Here is a 21441-nt window from a genome sequence, read left to right as displayed (position 1 = left end):
GTTTTGTTTTTTCCCTGCACAAAAATGAAATATCGTATCGTGGTATTCATATCGAGATATTATTGTACCGTGAAATGTTTATATATTTATATATATTTTTTGTATTTATATATGTTTATAGACTTGGTCGGCATAGCTGGGTTGGTGCTTGATTAGATTAGATTAGATTAGATTAAACTTTATTGTCATTGCACATGTACAAGTACAAGGCAACCTTTGCATTTAACCCATCCAGAGAGTAGTGAACACACGCACAGCAAGTGGTGAACACGTACACCCAGAGTACCGTATCACTGCAGCGCCCGGGGAGCAAGTAGGGGTAAGGTGCCTTGCTCAAGGGCACCTCAGTTGTTACCTGCGTTGCTACCTACCTGTTACCTGAGAATCGAACCGGCAACCTTCTGGTCACGAGTCCAACTCTCTAACCATTAGGCCACAACTGCCCTATAGAGCCTAACCAGAGTTGTACCACTGATCTGTTTTTTCCGCAGTATATAAAACTTCAGATCAGGTTTTTTTTACTTAGTAGTGATTCAGAACACCACAAATCAACTTTTCTACACTGCACCAAGTAAAACTCAGCCGTAATCATTACAAAGAGCTAAAATCATAAAAAATATATAATAAATTTAGGTAAATTAAGATTATCATTAATAATCTAGTAACAGTTGAAATTTTGTAGTCAAGACTTGTCAAATTGTCGCGTCCTTCTTTATCCAGCTCTATCATCTCAGCTCTTGTCAGGTCGCCGCTTCCCTCTCTCAGCTCGATCAGGTCTGGGCATGAACTGCATCCTGCTCGCTGTGGTAACCTCTGAACAACGAGACATGACAGCTGAGAGTAGAGTACTGTTCTGCACTCTTTGAAACAACAAGTACATCAGTTGTTATTGGAAGTGTTCCTAGTTCCGGTTGCTCTAACTAATGCGGCCTAAACTCTCAGAGGATTTATATTATGGAAGTGTAGTGTATGCAAGATTAAAAAGATGCGTCTTTAGTCTAGATTTAAACTGACAGAGTGTGTCTGCCTCCCGGACAGTGCAGGGAAGACTATTCCAAAGTTTAGGCGCTAGATAGGAAAAGGATCTACCACCTGCACTTGATTTTAAAATTCTAGCAGGTATGCTGACCGGACGCCTGAGAGCGTATAATGCACGTGAAAGACTATCATCCGACAGAATTTCTCTCAGGTACTGAGGAGCTAAACCATGTAGGGCTTTATAGGTAATAAGCAAGATTTTAAAGTTAATGTGATGCTTTATAGGTAACCAGTGCAGGGTTGACAGAACCGGGCTTAATATGCTCATATTTTTTTACGTGTTAGAACTCGAGCTGCCGCATTTTGGAACAGTTGGAGGTTTTGTAATAAACCTGCAGGGAAACCACCTGCGTTACAGTAATCTAGTCTTGATGTCATGAATGTATGAATGAACTTCTCTGCATCTGATAGTGACAGCATATGACGTAGTTTAGATATATTCTTTAATTAGAAAAATGCAGTTTTACAGGTGTTGACGACATGGCTCTCAAATGACAGATTACTATCGAATAAAACACCAAGATTATTTGCTGACGACGAGGGTTTTATGGAACATCCGTCAATAGTTAAACAGTATTCTTGGTTGTTACTTATGGCAGTTTTCGGTCCAATAAGTAACACTTCTGTTTTGTCCGAGTTCAGTAATAAAAAGTTGTTACTCATCCAGTTTTTTATATCGACTATGCATTCCATTATTCGATGGAACTGCTGTGTTTCATGAGGCTTCGAGGAAATATAAAGTTGAGTATCATCAGCATAACAGTGAAAGCTAACTCCATGTCACTTTATTATAGCTCCTACTCAATAAATTTATTTGGGGTATTCAATTAAAGTTCCAAAAGGTCCGGTCTTTATATTTTCTTCCAAACGGAGGTCCGGACAATATGTTTTTTTAGCCCAGTTGGATATACTGTATAAAAGATACGATCTTTTATCAGGCCATTTATTTTATATTTTGATATCCACAGTATGTATGTATTGTAGGCTCTGTGGCTTTTGGGGAATGCTCTCTTAATAGAAGTCTGATAATTAATATTTGTAAATAAAAAAAAACTACTGACAACATACAAACAGCAAATGTAATGTAACAATTAAAATGCTCATCATAAACAGAAAACAAAGTTACTTACTAAATTAGCCTTTCCATGCCATACCAGAACTCTCTTTAAATAAGATCTTTAAATAATTTCCCAATTAGAACATTGTTCATTACAAAATGTGACCCTGCTTGTGAAAACCTAGCAAAAGTCCTTCGTAAAATCATCCTACAGAATATTCTGTGAAAATATAACAATATCTTCAATATTGACTGAATAATGCCAAAATCTTAGTGAAGTTAATGCAAATTATTCACATTTGATTCCAAAAGATAGTTTCCTTTTATTTTTAGACTATTATAAAGCATTTGATATGTTAGAACATGGGTTTTTATACCAAACACTACATAGAATCATGTAGTGAATCGTTTTATAAAATGGTCAAAATGCTAAATACAAATGATAATAGTTCCATTAAATTAGGTAATAATACTTCTCCCAGATTAAAACGTGGTGTACCACAGGTATGTCCAGTATCTCCCTATCTATTTTTAATAGCAACACAATTTTTAAATTCATAAGCAAGTCATCTTAAAGGTATTAGTATTGGAAATTCAGAGATAATAATTCGCCAGTTAGCAGATGATACTGTCCTGTTCTTGGAAGACTCACCAAATACCATTAGCATTAGATATTCTCCAGCTCTTCTCCAAGGCTTCAGGTTTATATCTTAATCTTAATAAATGTGAGTTATTTTCTCTTAAAAATTGTTCAGTTTCTTCAATCAGTGGTATTGCTGTAAAAACTTGTTACATATTTGGGTATACAGATAATTAAAGATAACCTCAGGTGTTCCACGAATTTTAATCCAATTATAGCTAAAACAAAGAAAAGGTTTAATAACTGCTGGCTACAGAGAGACCTCTCCTTAACAGGTAGAGGATTACTTGTTAAAGCGGAGGGTCTCTCTTGTTGTACATTGATAAGTCCACATGTAAAGTAATCGATGGAATACTATATGGAAAAACAAACCTCATTATCTTAAGAAATCTGTGTTAATAAATTCTCACAATAAGGGTGGATTAAACTTTATTGATTTCAATACAATGAATTATTCAGTTAAAATAAACTGGCTCAGTCGATTTCTCAATAATCCTACCTCTATTTGGAATCTATTCCCCCAATTAGCATTTTCACAATTTGGTGGCATAAAATTTGTTTTACTGTGCAATTATGATATTCAAAAACTCCCCGTCAAGCTATCTAATTTTCACAAACAGGCTCTTTTGGCTTGGACCCTTATGTACAAACATAACTTTTCGCCCCATCGATGTTACATTTGGAACAATAAAAACGTTCTATTTAAAATTGGTCTTTGTTTAAACAATGGTTCGGTAATGGAATATTGCATGTTGGCCAGCTCTTCAATAAGGAAGGTATGCTTTTTAGGTATTCAGAATTTCTCTCTAAATATAATATACCAGTAACTCCTAGAGTTTGCCATTGTTATGGATGCTATTCCATCTGGCATACGCATGCTTTTTAGAAATTATTCTTTATCTTTTGTAGTCTCTTTACCTGAGCCTATAGCGACACACCTACTGTAAGTTATGTTTTATTAGTAAAAAAGGAAGAAATCTTAAGATAAGAGCTTTACTTATTGAGAGCATTGCCTGTGCCCCTTCTGCTGTTTCATACTGGAACAGCCTTTTTGATAATCTAAACTGGAAAATGATATGGTCCATGCAACAAAAATATCCTCTCTCAAACAAAGTCAAAGAAATATCCTTTAAACTACTCCATAACATTTACCCTACCAAAACTTTTCTAAAGAAAAAATTTGGATCTGACTTTGACACCAAATGCATTTTTTGTCAGAATGACACTGAATTACTTATTCACTTGTTTTGGTCGTGCAACTGTATTCAGCAACTTTGGAAACATGTCGGTTCGTTTACTTCAAATACTATTTTGAATGTTTTTTTTATGAGCCCAAAAACTGTTATTTTTGGATTTTTCGAAGGTGACCAAAATGCTTGTTTTATAATCATTAATTTTATATACATAAATGTAATTTTTCTAATTGCAAACCTATTTTTGTAGCCTTTCTACAAGAGATAAAACTGTATTTAAAAGCAATTATGTTTTCTTCTAATATGAAAGCACAAAGAACTTGTTAAATTTGCTCAGCTTATAAGCTTTTCAACCTATTTAATTTGTAAAAAAATGTAATTGTTTTTTTGTGTAATTCCCTCTCCTGTTTTTTTCTTTTTTTGTGTGTTTGATTGTTTGTTTTTTGTTTTGTTTGTTTCGAGCAATGGTAATGTTTTATTTTCTCTTTTCTCTCTTTTCATTAATCTAAGTGTTTCTTAATGTTATGTTATGTTTATGTTGTAACGTTGTTTTGTTATAACAAAATGTTCAATAAAGCATTTAAAAAAAAAGATATCCAATGAAGGGGAAAATGCTTTCCCCACGCCGACTCCGCCCCAGGCCGCGCCCCCAGCGTTATATAGATTTGAATATATGTAAGTTAAGTAGTTACAAAGTAATCAGTCTTCTACAGGTTCATGTTAGACAGTTTGTTTAACTTTTATTTACAAATTTTAGTTAAATTTAGTTTTAGTTAAATTTCCTCTTAACTCTTAATGGACACTGTAGATAACGGAACCACATATTTTTACTTGTTTTACACGGAGAAAATATGACGCTGCACGAAGCCGCCGCGGGGAATTGTGGGTTGGGTTTACATGGCAGCGACCAGTGGAGTCATGTTGAATTATATGTTCCTGACATTTGCTGTACAATAGCTAAACATGTGGAATCAATTTCGTAAACTACAAAATAACAGAACCGTGAAATATGGCGTCCCGATGCTGGTGAGTGTGCTAAGTTAAATATGTGTGTTTGACTGTCAATGTCAACAATTAAATAATTATTTTAAGTGTTTTCAGTATTGTTTCTGTAATGCAAGTTTGTTTTCTTGGTTGCGTTTTAACATATATTACTTGAAACATATATGTCTTTAAATGTGTATGCAGAAGGAAAATCATGTTATTGATACACGAAACAATGACTTTTAAAATATGTATTTTTGGTGTTGTTTGTAAATTACGAGTATCAAGGTGTATGTAACGTTATTTATTTTTGTTTGTATAATGTTTATTTGAAGCTGTTGGTCGTGGGAGGGTCGTTTGGTTTGAGAGAATTCACACAGATTCGTTATGATGCGCAGAAGATCCGAAAGAAGGTACATGAAACATCACATCACTTGCTTCTCTCAAAACCATGACAGATCTGTTTTAACCGTCTGAATCTGTTTCGAGCTTCAAACTATCTGCCACGCAGGCACAATACTCCAGTCATTAATCATTTCTGTTGTTAATTAAAACCAATATTTTATTATGCTTCTCAGTGTTCATTCTTATGGTGTTTTAGCTGGACCCTACCCTGGAGGCGCGAGTAAACACTCAAAAACAGACAGTCATACTTCAGGAAGAGTATGAGGTAATGAGAGGAATACATTTGTGAAGAAGATTCCATGTGTTAGAGTATATATATATATATATATGTATTTATAAGTATGCCACAGGTCAAAAGTTAAGGGGCATTCATATTTTTTCCCATATTATAGAATAACAGTAAACTCTTTAAAAAAAAACTGTGAAATAACACACGTAACTTTGGGGATTATGCTGCTTTTTATTATTCTGCCCAGGGCATTCATTTAAAATGATAATAAATTAATACAATGTTATTTTTCTAATGAACAATTTGAAAAAAAAATGGACAAATGTTAAAACAAAGTAAATATGTGTGTGTACACTGTTAAAATGTAAACAAATTTAGTCAGTTCTAGCCTAATAGTGGTGGCTTGTTAAAAAACAACAAGCCTAAAGGCGGCTTGTTAAATGCAGGTTGTAGGTTTTAACCCAGGACAGGGTGACTCGGGAACTGTAATCACGATTGTATGCTGTTGGTGCTCAAGAAAGGTTGCTCCAGTGACACTGGCATCCCAGCATTAGTGTGCTGTAAATAGTTTTGGATGGAAATTTTCAAAGTACTATCTAGCTGTTTTGAATGCACGGGATTGTGCTTGGTTCATGAAGTGTCTCCCTTTATAGGTACAATCTGAGTGTGGACAAATCTGCTGCACTACAGTTTTTAGACAGACAATTTTTAGACTGCAGTGGTGACTGACTATATAAACCTTATTTTTTAATTTAAAGCCATTATCAGGTGCCTTTATGAGACGACATTCTACATGGCCTTATTTTTATCAGTTAACAATTGGTTACATTTGATCATGTACTATCAAACAGGTAGTAGAAGAGCGCCTTCTAGTGGAAGCAAGAACATATAGTCAAAAGTACCTTGATTAGATTGATCCTAAATTGCATGTTACTTGCTTTCTTACATCGAGATGCACTACAATTATATTGTTTTTGTAGTGTCCTTGACTGCCCTGGTCACTATAAATTGAATGAAATATGAACGGCTATTAACATGGTTTCTGCATGTTATTGTGCACAATGATAATGTAATGTATCATAATGTAATGTCTGCTTTAGAAACTGAAGGATGTGAACTTGAAGAATTGGAGGAACATCCGTGGCCCGCGTCCATGGGAAGATTCTAAAGAGTACCAGGAACAACAGCGAGCACGACTCAATAAAGGCACATAGAACTGAACATGGTCCCACTACTTGCGTGAAGGTGTTCATAAAACCTGTGCAGTATGACGGTTTTGTTTGTCCCTGAAAGATAAATCGGCACTGTTGAATATTATTATATTTGACCGGAACCACCAGTTTAAAATCTGTTTGTGATTGGATGCCATGAGGAAAACCATGTTATGTTATCTTGAGATTTGTAAATATACCTAGTAATATGTTTCAATGTGTCTCTGATTATGTGTACAGTTTGCTCCTTTACTAGGGGTTTCAAAGACTCTTGAGTAATGTATTTATAAGATAAGTCTTATTTATCTTATTTTTGGCATTTTTGTAATGTTGATTCACGCTCACCATAATGGAGAGCCCTTCACTTCAGAAAATGCCTTAAAAACTGCATTAAATTTTGCCAGTACATTAGTTTTGCTTTTGTGAAGGATTCACAGGGTTTTATTACGGAAACTGTACAGCAGACAGACAGTAATGAGTGAACGTCATGAATCTTTGTGAACAGTTATGGGCCGATATGTGGGCCAGGCTGATTAATCCGATAGCATTTGGCTATTTTGAGATTGCCCACTCGGCCGATTTAGAGGGGTTTTGCTCATATAACGTTTCCAAGATTGACTGGCAGCTTTGTCATTTTGATTATGTGGTCTTTTCTAAGGGTTTTGAGAAATATTGTGAAAGTGATGCATAAATTAGCAATTATATATAAAACGCATTTTATAATTCATTGACCACCTCATTCTGTAGATCATCCACTACTTATAAATACCCTAAAACTGTCTTGATCATTTCAAGCATTTTAGTGTTAAATATATTTTAAAGGTGTTTGTGTACGTTTTTATTAATACTGAAATGCATTCTCTTAAACACGCATGGTTACATTGTAGGGGTGTAACGATACACTACTTTGCCGATTCAATACTATCCCGATACTTGTGTGCCCGTTCAATATATATTGCGATTATTGAGTATTGCGATTATATAACTATTGCGAGTCGATATTACAATTTATTGTGATTTTTGTTTGCTTATTAAAGACTAGGAAAATACTTGATCATACCATTGAAGAGACTGTATATCCGGGCTATTCAATTGGCGGCCCGCGGGCCGAACCCAGCCCTAGATGTAAATTGTTCCGGCCATTCAAGTAGCATAGTGTGAAAAAGAATCTCTAGAATAAATTTAGTTCAGTCGGGAACGGACCCTACAGTACTGAAGTGACGCGCGCCTGTTCCATTCACCACGAGCTGCAGAGACACCAATCAGGAGTCACGTGACGTTAGGCGAGTAGCGCGACTCGCAAGCCTTCTCTCCTGTGGGACGCGGTGAACAGGACGATGAGGGATGATCACTTTTTTTTTCTTTTTTTTCAATTTTCATTTCTGACATTTTGCTAGCACGAATAGGACCACCATTTCAAAAGTACAGAGGCAAGGGCGGAGAACAGCGCCTGTGTAGGTTAATGTTGTTTCACTCACTGAAGTTTCCTTTTTTGTTATGCAGTTTTAAAATACAACACATGAACATGTTTGAATGTAGAAAAGCCTGCTTGAGCATCTTACAATGCACCGATGTTGTTGTTGTGCAGTTTAACATACAACATCAGCATGTTTAAATGTAGGAAAAAACTGTGTGTCTTATGGGGCAAAAATGTAAAAATACAACATACACGGCCCTAAGATTGAATCACGGATTTCAGGCATTAAACAGATTTTGCTGTATAACGCGGAATGGCACAGAATCTTTCAAATGTATTAGATTCTATTCTTTTTATTTTCCCTATGGTTCAACGTACTGTATCTACTGCAGGCTTAATATAGTTTATAAGTGAATACTGTAGTATACTGAAGTATTTTTTTTCATGTGGGCAAATTACTATTAGAAAATATTACTATTGTATAGTGAAGGACGGAAAATGCAGAAAAAACGGAATTTGGGAAAAAATCAAACGGATTTCTTATTATTGTTGTATCCCTCATATTGCAAGCCATATCTCTCCGGCCCCTCATTTGGGATGCTTTTCATGAACTGGCCCTCATGACAAAAACAATGCATCACATCTTTCTGAACTTTTATTTCAGGAGCATACACATACACAGTGTATATTATAAAAGTACCTTGAACCATGAAACTCAGTGTATGGCAGAGTTTGCATACCGTTTTAGTCATGTCTAGCGCTGCTTTTCCCGGTAAAGTGTAAAATCCAAAGTGTTTCCACACTTGGGATTTGAAACGTGAAGGTGCCGAGCTTTGATCCGCTGACTCGGCCATGCTTTTTTACGTCCTCGCGCCATCTTAAAACGGATACGACGTCGTCTAATACAGAGATAGAAACATAATGCTTTACGCCCTCTGTTGGAAGAAAAGTGGTAACTCCACCACCGCTTAGGAGAAGTCAAATAAAAAAAATAATCAATTCTGAGATAAACCAATCGATTTTTAAATCGTTTTAAAAAGAATTGCGATAGTTAGGTGAATCGATTTTTCCCAACACCCCTATTACATTGTATGTTGACCTGTTGTATGTTAAAAACTGTTGCTCGCTGGTGCTATTTTATGAGGGGTGTAACACGTCTTGTTATTTTCAGTATAAAAGTACAATTCAGTGTTGTGAAAGCTTAACCATAATGCAAACCCTCTTGAGTCGGAGTAAAATATCACCCACTGCTGCTTTAATCAATATTACACCTATGCTTGTGTGATTTCGATGGGTTTGATGTCTGGGACACACTGCATGATCCAACTGTGAAGCTGCAGATGGCCTTGTTTCAGTCCTGAAGAGCATGTTACAGTCAGGATCCAGGCACACACTGCTCTCCAGCGAATGTTAACGCCAGCACTGACTCATCTGTGTGATGTAAAGCTTTGTTCCGAGGCACATTTTAACAAGCCCCTGTTGACTTTCTCTCCATCCCCTGTTACTCTCCTGCTGGAAATTCCAGCACTGTCAATTCATGTGTACTGTCACTTTAATTGCTCACGTGGGAATGACCCCCGGGGGCAGAAGGGGACTCGTCAACAAATCTTACTTCAGGAGTCCAGATATCCTTAGGGGCATAATAGCAGCTCGTGTATCCAGTCCAAATCAAAACAGATTTGACAGGGAAAGCCTCTGGTATGTTTCAATACAATTTTGAAATGTGTTGACTGGTCAGGTGGAAAATATTGAAGAAAAGACTTCATTTATCAAGCTCCAGGTGCCTGACTGTTTATTTTTCATACTAAATAATTATTAATCTCCATGTTATTGATCATTTTAAAATGAGTTGTTATTGCATTTACGTTAAACGTGTAATTTAATTAACAGTTTGTTACATAGTTTTTTCATTTTGTGTTTACTGCTCTGTCTAGCAAGTTGTTTACGTAAACATTTGCCTAAATCCAAATGCAAACAGTTTTCTCTTAAAAGAGTTGCCCCATTTATTCATCATTGATGTTGGCTTGAGAGACTTCAGAAGACCTGACAACATTTCCGGTAAGTAAACAGTGAGCAACAATGCTCCCTCTTTTGTGGTGCATTGTGGGATTCATATTTTTTCTTTATGCTGGTGCAAAATTTCTTCACATCCTGATAGCAATCGATATTCAAAGTTGTCTATTTATATTGTCTGTGAGCAACTATAAGATTTCCTTCTTGCAAACAGTATGCATTTACTGTACACCCTGCAGCCCATCTTTAACTTGATTAACTGTCCCGCCAACAAATTTATATGAACAAACGTTTGTTTCGATGTTAGGGTGCTTTTTTAAACTCTAGACAATTGAAAAGACTGTACCAGTAGTGTGGCACTTGGGTTGAATGCAATCTCTTGATCTACAGTGTGCAGCTCATCCTTTATGTGGAGCTATAGCCTCTATTTGTGTTAGTAAATACATGTATTATTTATTGTTCCTAGCAGAGGTCGCATGAACATTTTGCTTGATTCATTCCCCTCTTACTGCTGCAGGTGAAGTAGAAGGCTGGTGAATGTTCAAATATATGATGCTGCCTAGTAGGCTTACGTGTTTCAAATATTGCTTTTGCTGATTATATCTTTAACAAAGGAGGTAGACATCTGGCTTAGACATGTTGCATTATCATGTTTTACACGTGCACACAAGTATTAACAATGTAAATCCCTGCAGGATGGACTCCCCCCAATTCTAAAAGAATAGTTCTTATGCTGGCCCTGCAGGTAGGTTGTTCAAAGCATCTTAGTATTGTTGCCACAGTTTTAATTGTTTGAGTCTGTGTGTCTCTTCATGTAATACCAGAGTGACTCAGTGTTGATGAGGATGGTCAGACTGTGTTGAAGGGATCATCCTTTATACAAATATCTTGCTTGATTGTTGCAGTTAAAGGGATATTTCAGAGGCAAAACAAAATTTCCCCATGTTTTACTCACCCTCAAGGCATTCTTAACAAGACTTTCTTCTTGAAGAATAATGCAGTCGGAGTTATAATACCACATATAATTTTTCTTTCAAGCGGTAGAATGGAGGGCAATTTTTTGAAGCTCCAAAAAGTACGTCCATCGATCAAAGAACTGCTCGACACGGCTCTGCGGTCTTAACAAAGGTCTTCTGAGGCGAATCGATGCGTTTGTTTAAGCTAAATGCGTCCACAGGACGGACATTAGTTGAGCCGAGCACTGACGAAAGCGAAAGATGGGGGTAGGGGTGTGTCTGTTTTGGTGATCAACAACGGCTAAGAGAAATCGGACACCCCGCCTTTATCGTTAATGTCTAGCTCCGCTATCTCTCGGCTGTGTGTAAACCAGAGGCTTGTTTTCCGGCAAATCACTGTGACAAAAGGTCCCGCACAGAGGAGATGGTATCCTATTGGAACAAAATGAAAAATGCCGCGTTCGTCACAGGAACTTACACGCCTGTGTCATTTGATGGAAAAACAAGCCTCAGGTTCACGTGCAATATCCCTTTAATGGCAGAGAATGTTTGAAAATATAATTTCACTTTTCTTTTATCAAAACTTTGGCATAGTTAAATTGCACGTTGCTATGACGATTCTAGGATATTGCTAGGTTGTTTCAAGTGGTTGCTAGGTAGTTGCTTAATGGCTAAAGTCAATGATCCACCCCAAAGTTTCTGCGATATTGTCTCTAGATTTAGCTCATATCCAAGATAAAAGAAATCTGATTTTTTTGTTGTGTGTAAATGCCGCATCGAACTCCCTTTCTGCACTCATCTTGATTTTTCTATCAATTTAGGTCAATGGCAGAATTTCTTATTAAGTACAGGTAATATATGCTTAAAATTAAATACAATGGTTTTTGTTTGCTTAAGGGATCTTCACCCAAAAATGAAAATCCCCCCAAGTTGTTCTGCTGAACACAAATAAAGATATTTGGAAAATGTTAGCAACTGACATTTTTGGAAAATCATTGACTACCATAGAAAATGAAAATGGTAGTCAAATGTGCACTACTTTTTCCTAAATTCTTCAAAATATCTCATTTTCAATAGAACAAAATAAGATACTATCATTCTTCCTTCTATGGTAGTCAATGATGTCCCAGAACTGTCAGCTGCTAACATTTTTTCCAAATATCTTTCTTTGTGTTCATCAGAACAAATACATTTATACAGGTTTGGAAAAAATGAGGGTGAGTGAATGATGACATAATTTTCATTTTTGGGTGGACTTTCCATTTAAACGATTCGGGGAGAGTTTAATGAGGTTGGACGTTTAGGAGAGAACGTTAAATTATTAAAGTTGTGCAGCCTTTTAAGTACCGTAACTCCAGCCTCCAGCAAGCATGAATGAAAACATACTATTTATATGCATGTATTGTGTGTTTTCAGTGTAGTGTATGTTTAAACGTTTAGTGAGTGTGCTCTCAGACCGTGATGGTTTGAGACTCCCTCACACGTGTGCTTATATTTTTCATCACAAACTGCAAGAAAACAAGCATCAATAATTAAACACGGCACTAAGAAAAGAAGAAATCAAATTCAATATTTACTGCATACTTCCTGAGCCAGCGAATCACGTGGCAGAAAGGAGAGAAAGGTGTGTGTGTGTGGATTACACAAAGGGCCCAACTGTGAAATCGTCAACGATTAGAGAAAAATGCCTCTTCCAAAATCACACACCCACATGAACTCGTAGCATTGTAATTATCTTAGAGATTGTGCCATGCAATTAACGTGACATACACACCTCCACGCTGGAACTCCAAACCACTTTGCCACTCACAGTATGATAACATCAGTGTCTGCCTGCTGTCACACACGCGCATTATCACACGCATGAAATTACTATCATTACATTGACTTCCATTGTTTTTGTACAGAGCTAATGATATTCAGAATACCTAACAACCGCAGAAACTCTGGCATTTTCATTTAGATATTATTAAGCATTTCAATTAAATGTTGCAGATTTGAGGCTTTTCTATATTATAGGCACATTTTCCTCCCCATAATGTAGTAAACTGAAACCCACACAAACTGTTTTTTTTTTCAACAAATGAGTGTGTATGTTGCTTATTGTTTTTCTTTGTCATAATTCTGTGTTCTATAAATATCCTGATGCTATGCAGCAGAAGGACTGTTCAGGCAGAAACTACACACTACCCTCTGGCAGAACTATACTGACACACACAAACACACATCTCATGGACATAATCTCAGATTCATTCATACTTCAGCACATACACACATGCGCACACACACATTTTTGCCTTGCCAATCATATTTGCACACATAAGCATGCTGGCACTAACAAGCCAGCTGGGCATTCTCACATCATTACATCTCTGACATCACTACACGTACAAATTTCCTTTTTACTCGATATTGAAGGTAGTTCACCCCAATTTGTTTTGTTTTTGTTATTTACTCAACCTCATGTCATTTCAAAGCTGTATGACGTTCTTCTGATTAACACAATATATTTCGAGGAACGTTGATAACCAAACAACATTGGACCCCATTGACTTACAACACAAAACCACATTTCTCAAAATATCTTGTTTTGTGTTCCACATAAGAAAAAAGGTTTTGCACAATATGAGGGTGAATAAATTATCACAGAATTTGTATTTTTTGATGCACTATCCCTTTAAGGAGATGTTGCAGCACAAATACACAAGGATTGTAGTAATGCCATTGTACTTGCTTTTCCTCCAATGCAATTTGAGTCACTCTTATTTTACATAGTAATCTTTCCTCAATTAATTTTGTTTTACCTGGAAATTTGTTGTTACCAAAAGTTAAATGGGTTTGCAAACACATTTCATGACTTATTTAACCTCACAAATGTGTTTAATTGTCTAATCTAATCTGATTCACTGAATGTTAAAGTTAAATAGTGTTACCTCTCTGCCACTTTTCTTTTTATTAAGTAACAATTTTCTTTTCTTTTTTAAACAACTTCATCTTCAGGCCTCACTGTGTGCAGTATGTTCCAGACGCAGTGGCTTTGTGGAGTCAGGGGAAAGAAGGAGGATACACACACAGTTTGACCTCTGTTAATGATGACAGGAGAGATGAATGTCTCTGTATCTGTTGTGTAAATTTCCCATCAGCGTGCATTAGAGCTGGCCACTAAGGTGTCATTCCCGGTTGGTGAGGGTGGACATACGTGCTGATTCAGCTGAAGAACATTTTGCCTGTCACACACCTGTCTTACTGCAGGAGGAGACAGACAGCTAATCTCCTCTTCTTTGGGGCATGCTGCATCAGTCGCTCCATGGCTGCCGTGGGCATGTGTCTGCCAGTGTCTGGCCTTTTATAAAATGTGAATGCCGTTTCCCCTTCTCCAATGCTTATCTTTGATGAGTGATTCTGATTGGTTGCTAGGTGGTTGTTGAGTTTTTTTGTTGGTTGTTGTTTGTTTCTGTATGGTATGTGTGAGTTCTAGCATTTGTTTTATTATAAGACTCACATTAGAAAGTCAATTGAGCATTCAATGACAGATCTGGAAAAAATAACAAGAGGATGTTGAATTCCCCCAGGTCAAGGGGGTGGCTGGCTTTTGGTTTAGAATCAAGATGATGGGATGATTTCTTCTTTGCTTCTCAGTTGATTTGTCCTTCATTCTAAACACCCACAATCCTCCCCAACCGAACAGCTGGTGTGTGTGTGTCTATGGTGATTCGTTTTAGCTTTGTTACATGTGTGATAAATGATTTGGTCATGTGAAGGGCAACCATAATTAGAAGAGGCTGGTACAGTGGCTTGATTACTGTGGGCTGCACACACGCACATTTTCTTGGACTTGAGTAAAGCCTGAACATTTAATTTAATATTCGTAAAAGCCAGGTGAATAAGATGACTGATATTTTGAACAGGTCTGACAATGTGTCCGTAAGATTGTTAAGTGTGAGGTGTACTATTGTGAAATAACAGAATAGCTGTTAAAAGTCACAGCATTGTATACTTCATGCTGGGAGCTAAAACGAGATACTTCTGAATACTAACTACAAATAATTACACCATACATGGTCACATGTGCCATTTTGCAGAGCACGCGCATCATCCGTACTCCACGCGCGCAGATGTGAATGTTACATGCACATGAAGTATGGTGCATCTTTTCTGTCCCAGCTGATGCGGTGACGTAGACGCCTGTGTCCGCGTGCGCCCGGTGGAGGGTGTGTTTCCAAGGCGAAATCTGGAGAAGGGAGGCGGAGATAGAGGGAAGAGGTGAGACGACTTGAATTCCTTGTATATTCCATCACAAAATCGCCACTCTCGTGATGCGCGAAAAACGAGCGGGCCGCGCGCAGAATGCAAACTACATTTCCACAACTAAGCATAAGGGTGCGTGATGCGCGCAGATGAGATGTAGCTACAGATGCTGATGGAAGGTTTCGCGTGCAGCGGTTGCATCTGTGCCCTTCCACGCTTGGTCATGAAATGAAACGGGGCCCGTTCGGTTGTAAAAGAACCAACTTATTTCCTGCGCTATAACGTGTGACGGGGGTAGAGAGAGAGGAGGGGGCGCGAGTGTTCGTTCGCCGCTGTTGCTCGGGGCTCACGGAAGAACCGATCACATGGATTCCACGGTACCATTTTTCAACAGCGCTTCGATCTGAGCGCGTGCTGACAGCCCCAGTGACCGGCGCATCCATCAGACCCGCGTGAGGACACGGCGGCGAGGCGAGGGAAAGAGGCATCACTTCACCGGTTCCATCGATCTGCCGGAACTGGGCAGGCACCGGAGTCGGTCGGTGCGTGCGTGCGTGCGTGCGTGCGCGCGTGTGAGGAGGGCGAAAGCGGCCCAGGGGTATTTCTGCCACCAAGGAGCAGCCAGCTGTACGCTTAACGGAGAGCCAGTGAGACGCTCGGGAACGAAATCCTTACAATATCCGATCTGACTGGAATATTTCGCGTTGCGTGAAACCATTTAGGAGGAAATAATTGCTCATTTGCTCAGAGGTACGTACCTTGCGTTCGATGCGTTTGCGCGTCGCTATTGGTTAGTTAGCGATAATTAGTGCAGTTTGAGGCACGAGCGACTTTATTTAGGGGTAGTTGGGACGTAGCGGATTTTGCGTCGCTGAACGGTGGACGCGCTCTTAGGGGATATGATCGGCGTAATGTAGAATTACCGTGGAGAGAGAACGTTTCCAAATTTGCGTCACAGGTCTCTGATCATTTCCACCATAATACCACACAAACGTTGAACAGTCACTACCAGTGCCATTATAATGATCACAGATGTAATGACAAACGCGTTTTTTTAATATCAAAATATTTGAATTTGGATAATGCTGATTTAGTCTGAGACTCGTATGGATCTGGATCATTTATCATGAGAAGTGTTGGTCGGGGCGGGGGTGAGATCAGATCATTTATGATTAGAGGCTCTTATTAGCGCACGTTTTTTGACAGATCTTCCGTTTGCTGTTTAACAGAAGATGCGCGTTTGCCCTGCTAATCACTTACGTTCCTAGGTATGTGTCTGAATGTCCCTTTAGCAAGCTGGAGTCTTTCACCTCGCACCTTTCTGATTTTTACATTTCAGTTTATTGGTAATAGAACAACTCGTACAGAGGCAGAAGGGCTTGTAAGATGGACAGATGGGTATTGATCAAGAATAGATTGCTTGAGTCACGTGCTGCACGCTCTTCATGTCCCTGGGTCCCTTTCCAAACAGGTAAAGAGCTTTTGCTGAGATATGTGATTAATTCGGGGCAGCTGACACCTGCCCCACTCTCTTACCCTCTGTTTATAACCCTATCAGGTGTCGCCCCAACTGGGCATTTCTTAAAATAGGGTGGGGGAGGCAGGGACCCGGCTCGTGTTTGTAGGTGTCTCTAGTTTGCCCCTTTCTCCTGTTACCCAGTGAGCACCTCTACTTTAGCAGGCCACAGAGATTTGGAACTCGGGGAATAGATACGCAGCTGGTGGCAAATTTGCTGGCTCTGAAATTGTTGTGCTTTTGTTTTACAGTGGCGTCTCTTTTCTCTGTGTGTGTGCAACAAAATCATATAAATATGGATATACACAGACATGACTGGCTGCCTGCAATTTCTTTCTCTAATGAACACACAAAATTTGTTCGCTTAGAGGCCTCATTAGTATGTTAGTTAGCCTGTGTTCTTCATTGGCCTTGTGTGTGAATGTATGTATTCTTTTCAATAGTCTGTCGTGAGAAACTAAGACGCCTGGCAGCAGCAGTTGTAAACTGTTGCGTACAAACAGATTTGCTGAGGGTTCTGGTATGCTGGCTGACGTGTGATATACGAGGTGGAGAGGGGAGAATGCAGAGGAGTGAGGAGGAAAATTTCCAAATATACTTTTCCCACAATTTACAACAAGTGTGTGATCCGTATACTAGGGGTTCTTTGAAATGGTACGGTTAAAGGAGCGGTGCAGCCAAAAATGAAATGGAAACTCTGTTGTAATTTATTTACCAAATGTCTTTCTGTCAGGACCACAGTCGTCAAATATTCGACAATAGCATATATTTAAGGTTGATGGAATGAAACTGTTCTTGGCAAACTCTCCGCCCGTCCATGCAGCCTTGCATGGACATAGCGGGAGCGCAGCAATACATGTCCCCCCACCTGGGGAACCAGAACAGTTCATGATGCGTAACAGGATTAAATTAAATGGTCCGACAGATACAGGCGGATATGGAGGAGATGGGGATGGAGGTGGGTTTTGAGGGCAGCATGATTAAGCAGCTGATAAGGAGTAAAGAAATGCAACTTAAATAGGACGCAGTCTAGTGTGTGTTGTATGACTATTGGTTAACGTTGATTAGCTGCACCTGATGTGATCGGCTGATGCAAGCTAGACTCAAGGGTCCTGCCAGAACTAACGCTACGCTTGATTTTTAAACCTCTATAACTGCTCTCTTTCTGCATTGGAACCCAAATGGAGTTATTTACAGCAGCTGCTTTATTCTACAGAATGAATGTGAATGGACACCCAGGATTAAGGTCTAAATTCTGTTAACCTAATTCGTACACCTTTATACATTTTAGTCAAACCACACTTCACTTTCATTATGTGGATCAGAGCACAATTTGGTAGAAAGTCACATAGTTATGGAAATTAAAACCAGCTTTTTTTTAAGACGCACAGGAAGTTCCTTCCAATTAAATACATCAATGCAACCATTTGCTTTTGTGCCAATCGCTAAAAGTGTCACTGAGGGACTTAAATGCGTGTTGAGATCCACATGATAGTATTAGCCTGCAACCCACAGGCATTCCATTGCCATGGGAACAGCTGAGGCGGTAGAAAGGTTGTTACCCACGGTTGGCTCATCACCTTGAAACACTGCCAATTATGATTCTTGAGAGGTCTGACCTGATCCTGGTGTGACTTACATTCAAACCCACCGTTGATGTTAAATGCTCTCTCAATTGCAAGTAGCTTTGGGTAAAAGCATCTGCTAAATGAATGAATGTAAATGTAATGTACAGTTTACCGGTTGATTTGGAACCTCCACCCACAACAACATGCCTGACTAAAATTAACATTAGAAATACTGCACACTCACCTGGCTTTGGTTTTCCTGTCGTAAGATTATTTATGATACTAGCTTGGCTGGCTCTGTGATCTGAGCTCAGTTAGGACATTTGTCTCTTGCCAAACACTACATAAGCCTACACGGAATAACATCTTAGAGATTTTAACCAGACACCCACAAAACACCACACATCATTAAAGACCCCATGACGTGGCTTGACAAGCACAGTTTCTTTCCGGTGGTCTATTGAAAATATAAGTGTGGACATACAGCTGCGGAAAAAAAATCAAATTTAAGCAGCATTTCTAGATGTATTGTGGTTATTTGTTGAATTTCAACAAAATCAACCCTTACGAAAACTAACCATGTTTTTTTTGTGGTACAAGTGTAGTAACCAGGGTTTTTTGGTGCATTGATTACTTAGGGCAAAACCATGGTTTTACTACAGTAACCATCGTTTACTATGGTTTTACTATATATTACAAAAAACATTTTGTGATAACCATTGTTTTACTACAGTAACCATGTTTTTTTGGTTTTAACTGTAGTAAAACCATGGTTTTTCAATTTTAACTAGTAAAACCATGGTTTTTCAATTTTAACTGTAGTAAAACCATGGTAAATTTTCGTAAGGGAAACCTCAGGAGTGACAAAGTCATCCAACAGCAACGTGAAAGACTGACAGCATGACAAGACACATTAAAACTGTGATAAACTCTTTTTTTTTACTTTTTCTGCAAATAAAAAAGTATATTTTTATTTGAAATTTGGTAAAAATATTGTTAGTAGTTCACAGAATGAAACAAAAATGTACTATAAATAGTACATTTTAAAATCAGGAAAACGGTCTCTGAAATGATGTTTTCGGCGATATACTGTAGAATGACTGATGCCATTTATTTAAGATGAATGTATTTTACTGTGACAGCTGTGATCTGTGATTTGTTACTTAGTTTATCGCACATGGTATTAGGGGACAGGACATTCTCATACAATATGTAGTGCACGATGAGTCATCAGTATTTTTGGTCCGTTGTCCCGAACTGCGAACACACGCGAACTAAACCCCACGTTTCCGATTTAAATTCAGTGGGGAGTTTTTGATACTCAGTTCTGAATAGGTATCAGATAATAGCTTCATTTTTAACTCAAACAGACACACCAAAATTAGTAAAGAATAAGTGCACACACATCAGAAATGAGTGAAGGGTTAAGGAGAAATGTGTAATTGAAAGAATCGTCGAGCCACTCTTTCCCAACCTTCCTCCATGTGGACTTTCTGAGCAACACAAGCAGTGTAAGAGCGCGCGTGTGTCTGTTCTACTGTATTTTTAGTGCATTACTTTTTATGCAGGCATTGGCTCCGTGCTGAGAGAGTGAAAGAAACTTTGTGTGTGTGTGTGTGTGTTGTGTCCTCTCTGTCAGCACTCTGCTGTCTCATGGGTGTATTTGGAATAATGTATAAGATCTTTTTCATGTTCTGAAGTGTGTTTACTTTCCTCCAGGACACACACACAGGAGACCTGCTGCTTTAGAGTACTGGAGAATCAAATTGTGGTTTTATTAGATAGTGCTTTCGAAGGGTCATATTGGGATTACATTTTTACACGCACACACACTGAATCTGACCGCAGAGCAGAAGATCTCCTGGGGTCTCCTGTGTGGGTGTGTAGCAGTGAGATCTTTCTTTCTTGTCCTCTAAGCAGCTAACACACACTACAACACCATGATTTTAGGATTATCACCTTATTACCCCTCATTATTAGACAGAGACACCCAAACAAAAGCTTTAACAATGAATAAATTGTTTAAATATAACATTGAGTTCAAAAGTTTAGGGATAACGGTTGAGCGAAGTATCAGATAGAAGAAACTCAAACAGGAAAACGTTTTCAGCGACAGCATCTGGAATATGGCGGTTGACTTGTATTGATCTGATTGGTCATTTAATAGTTGTTAAGTCAAGTGCATCATGCTGTACAAATGGAGTTATATGAGATCAATTCCATGCAGTACATGCAGTTAATTGCCTGTTGTGATTAATCTTGACTTTTGTAAAGCATCTTTGTGTTGTAGTTGTTTGTCCAATTAACATCTTTTATTGTTTTTTTTTGCAACATGTCAGAGTCAGAAAAGCAATAAGTTAATGTTCATCATACCTGCTATATTATGCAGCATTAATAATGTTATTTAAGCAATAAGCCCCGCGAAGCAGTGGGTTACAGTGCATTTTATAACAGCTAAAACCCCCTTAGCTGTTATAAAATGCACTTGTAGCCCACTGCTTCACAGGGCTTATTGCTTTTATAAAACGGTTATTCCATATGCGTAGCAAGGTTTCATAAAATAAAGTAAATAAAATGATATTGAGGCTATGTAATGCGGTCAGCCGTTATAAATCGGGGGTATTTTATAACGGCTTGGAACTCGGTTCAGCCAATCAGAATCAAGGACCAGAACTGACCGTTTTATAATCCGCATTCGCTACTGCTGTGATTGTACGTTTAGAATTTCCTTGAGTTACATTCTTCCTTCATAAGAATGCAACTTAATCCCGAAATTATACCCACTTATGAAAGATTTCAGACATTTTGACTGAATGTATAGTTGGAACATAATAACCCGATAGTTCTGTGGCATGTTTTGTGAGCAATATTCAAGATTCAACAACTCAGAGTATGGGCGATACAAGTTCAGGCTGGAGTTGTATTATTATGAAACCCACTATGAATATGGGCAACAGAATATGATG

General features: G+C 38.3%; 2 protein-coding genes across 5 annotated transcripts in view; both read left to right on the top strand.

The window, feature by feature from the left end:
* The first annotated feature begins 4784 nt into the window (after positions 1–4784).
* Positions 4785–6968, top strand: LOC130559049 (cytochrome c oxidase assembly protein COX16 homolog, mitochondrial). Its single transcript, XM_057341915.1, has 4 exons — positions 4785–4954; positions 5248–5325; positions 5514–5582; positions 6647–6968. Exons 1-4 carry the CDS (start codon positions 4892–4894, stop codon positions 6758–6760), a joined length of 324 nt encoding a protein of 107 aa, XP_057197898.1. The 5' UTR covers positions 4785–4891; the 3' UTR covers positions 6761–6968.
* An 8290-nt stretch (positions 6969–15258) lies between these two features.
* Positions 15259–21441, top strand: part of slc8a3 (solute carrier family 8 member 3) — a 36604-nt gene continuing 30421 nt past the window's right edge. Inside the window, exons 1-2 of one of the 4 annotated variants that reach the window (XM_057342005.1) lie at positions 15260–16141; positions 16731–16862. The gene's annotated coding sequence lies outside the window, so the exon portion shown is untranslated. Of the gene's footprint in view, positions 16142–16730; positions 16863–21441 lie in introns of all 4 variants that reach the window. The other 3 variants (XM_057342008.1, XM_057342006.1, XM_057342003.1) reach the window with 3 other exon arrangements.

This window comes from Triplophysa rosa, linkage group LG9, assembly GCF_024868665.1.
Source record: "Triplophysa rosa linkage group LG9, Trosa_1v2, whole genome shotgun sequence".
NCBI classification, from domain to species: Eukaryota; Metazoa; Chordata; class Actinopteri; order Cypriniformes; family Nemacheilidae; genus Triplophysa; species Triplophysa rosa.
This window is presented reverse-complemented; position numbering and strand designations above follow the sequence as displayed.

Coding starts and splice junctions, on each gene's coding strand:
- LOC130559049 (XM_057341915.1), top strand. CDS start 4,892: ATGTGGAATCAATTTCGTAAACTACAAAATAACAGAACCGTGAAATAT. Junction 5,326..5,513: donor CGCAGAAGATCCGAAAGAAG/GTACATGAAACA, acceptor ATGGTGTTTTAG/CTGGACCCTACCCTGGAGGC. Junction 5,583..6,646: donor TACTTCAGGAAGAGTATGAG/GTAATGAGAGGA, acceptor TGTCTGCTTTAG/AAACTGAAGGATGTGAACTT.